General features: G+C 47.2%; 1 protein-coding gene across 1 annotated transcript; it reads right to left on the bottom strand.

Annotated features, from left to right (window-relative positions):
• Positions 1 to 2183: 2183 nt before the first annotated feature.
• On the bottom strand, positions 2184 to 2279 carry SLN (sarcolipin). The gene has a single exon (XM_009708609.1). The coding sequence runs from the start codon at positions 2277 to 2279 to the stop codon at positions 2184 to 2186; it is 96 nt and encodes a 31-aa protein (XP_009706911.1).
• Between the last annotated feature and the right edge of the window lie 825 nt (positions 2280 to 3104).

The following is a 3104-nucleotide window of genomic DNA, read 5'->3' as shown; positions in this document are numbered from 1 at the left end:
CCTTCCAACCAAACCATTCTATGATTCTTCCTATCTGAAAGTAGCTAGGATTACCTTGAGCTGTTACCGACCCACTTCTGGTTCAGACAGTGGAGCCCACAGCTCTATTGTTTCCATTGCTAGCCTGAGAGGAGCTGAAACACCTCCCTTTGCTCATGACACAGCTCTCCCTGGACACTGCCTATGTGCTCTGGGACTGGCAGAAAAGTCTCAGCCCTGCCGGGTGGGACCAGTACACAGCGGTGAGGTCCCCTGTGAAAGCCATGATGCACAAGAGGCTCTGAAAATCTATTTTTAAGCCTCAGGGAAGGTCTGATAATGCTGCATGAAGACACCATGTTCAGCTGGGGTAGGGAGTCACAGCCGGTGAAAGATGAGAATCTTTCATACTGAATTATCAAGTATTCACTGTATTTAAAAATAGATTTTTCCATGTCCTTCTCCAGCTGCTGCTGCATGTCTCAGCCAAGCTTATGAACACAAATCAACCGTGTAAATTAGTGAAAATATAGCAGCATCTGGTGCAAGGTGGGCTGCAGAGAAAGGGTGTGTCCACCGCTGGCAAGAGTTCATTTCAATGTCTCGGTTGTCTCGTAGAAAATTTGCCATCCCTGGGAATGCTGGAAAGAGATTTGCTCAGTTGCAGCCAAGAGTAAACAAGAGGTGATTTTTATCATCGCGCTGGAGTGGGGGTTCTTGACTGGGAGGCTGACTGGGACCAGCTGCAGCGGGGTGACTGCAAACCCGGACGGACGGTACAACTGCCACAGGGCAATGGGTCATTTACTAGCCATCTTTAAGCAACACACACACTTAACAAGCGGTGCTACCACTACGTTCACTGTTTTTCCTTAAAGCCCAGGCCCAAGTCTCAGCTGTCACGGCCAGTACCGCTCTGCCTAACCATACTAGAGACCAGCCTTGGGTAACTCGGCACAGCCCTGCGATGTTGCTCACCCCTTGCAGGCTCCTGGAGGGGAAGGAGACCTGTATCAGCGGCGTGGCACACATCTAACTGCCTTCCTACCGACAGCTGTGTTTTGTAGATGATCCTGATTCTCTGAAGCCACTAAAACAATAGATGGGGAATGCCTAGGAGAAGATTGATTACTGAGTTCACAAACCCAGGGACTGTGGGCTCTTCAAACTGGCTCAAGACTTTTTAGCAGGCGACAACATCATCACAGCAACCCAGACACACTCACGTCTCATCCTACCGAGGCTAAGCGCCGTCACGCCGCAATGCCCAGCGTGCTGCAGCAGACCCCGAGGGACGGTCGCCCCCGGGCAAGGCTCGCAGTAGGGCTGGGGAGCCAGCGGGCTGACCCGGGCTTGTCCCTCCAGGCACTGCTCCAAGCATAGCTTGCCCAAAAATAGGATCCTGGGAATCCCTGCCCAAAATCCAGCTTCAGAAAATACGATTATTGACAATGCCCCAGTGGGACAGAGCTTCGCTTTGAAGTCCACATCCACAGGGACCAAAGTGTAAGTCACTTTGGACAGAAAAGTGACCGGAACAGCTCATTCATGTGGCTACGCATCTGTTAAGATGCAGGATTTCCACTCTACATCTATTTTTTAGAAAACAGAAATACAAATGCAGGTGGGAGGAACAAGCAGACCACCAGACTCGCACGGCGCACTGTGCCACGGTTGTCGAACGGTCTCTCAGTCAACAGCAGTCAGGCCGGGAGAGCGGTAAGAAATGCTACCAAAAAAATGCTTTTACATATTCTTTATTTAAGTGAAACGAGCAAGCGAAAGTAGAGGTTTCACATCCCTTGCTGCTAAGTGAGTTTGCGCCTCTTACGCTGGTTAATACAGGTGGTTATGTTACATACTGCTGGTTTATACCCTCCAGAGCCTAACACCGACGCCAAACAAGCCGACGTGGCGGGCAGGAGGGCTACAGCATTCACAGGAACTACCAGAGGAGACAGCCACGTCGAACAGTTCCTAAGGATCTTGCATTTTTACATTTTTACAGCTGGATCACTGCAGAATTAAATAATTACACCATCATAGACCCATCACAAACGTTAGCACAGATATGAGAGAGTAAAAAAAAAAGATTCACGACATCCTCAGTTGACTGAAAGCTAATCACAGCCGTGCGCCGTGGGTGTTACTTATGTCTGCAGAGACACACACTTCCATCACCTCCCAGAGTTTCGGATCGTCTTTTACTCCTGATAAGACTTCACAAGGAGCCACATGAGCAACACAGTAATCAGGACAATCATGAAGTTGAGGAAAAGTTCTTGTGTGGATCGCTCCATTTTTCGGGAGTAATCAGGGGAGAGCAGAGGTCAGCGGGTAGAGCAAAGGGAAAACTTCAGCGACTTGCCTGGGAGCGTCCTTGAGCTCAACCTTCAGGTCACGGGCTCTTTTAAGGAAAAAGAAAAATATGCCACATGAGCAACACAGTAATCAGGACAATCATGAAGTTGAGGAAAAGTTCTTGTGTGGATCGCTCCATTTTTCGGGAGTAATCAGGGGAGAGCAGAGGTCAGCGGGTAGAGCAAAGGGAAAACTTCAGCGACTTGCCTGGGAGCGTCCTTGAGCTCAACCTTCAGGTCACGGGCTCTTTTAAGGAAAAAGAAAAATATGTGATGAACAGATGCGTGAAATTTTTGCAGAGCTATTTATGCTCGTGTAAATAAGTGTTGTTTCAGTGGCTAGAAGTTAGTAAGCACTGGGGACACTAAAAAGTAAAAGCTATCTCTGGCAGCTTATCGCCTTCTTTGATTTCCAGCATTTGACAAGGAGGGTTCTCAGTGTCACCCCAAAATACACCGCACAGAGCCGAGCAGTCTGTGGGAATTAGCACTGCTTTGTGCCAACATTGGCAAATAAATAATGCCCGTTTGTTACTTTTAACAGATATACATTGTACCTATACTGCAGTTCAGAGTTCTTTAAATTCCTGTCCTCATTTGCATATTTTCATTTTTTAAAGAAACCAGGTGAAAACTGCTCTTTTATAAAGAAAGACTAATAAATCTGAATTATTTATGTTACCACTAAAAGTACATGGAGAACATAAGGTTAGACATTTTCATTTCTGAAGAACTTCATAAATTTGGTGAGTTAGTCCTATAGAT

Source organism: Cariama cristata, unplaced genomic scaffold (genome assembly GCF_000690535.1).
Source record: "Cariama cristata isolate BGI_N322 unplaced genomic scaffold, ASM69053v1 scaffold39869, whole genome shotgun sequence".
Lineage (NCBI taxonomy): Eukaryota > Metazoa > Chordata > Aves > Cariamiformes > Cariamidae > Cariama > Cariama cristata.
Note: the sequence above shows the minus strand (reverse complement) of the source record. Positions and strands in the feature narration are given on the sequence as shown.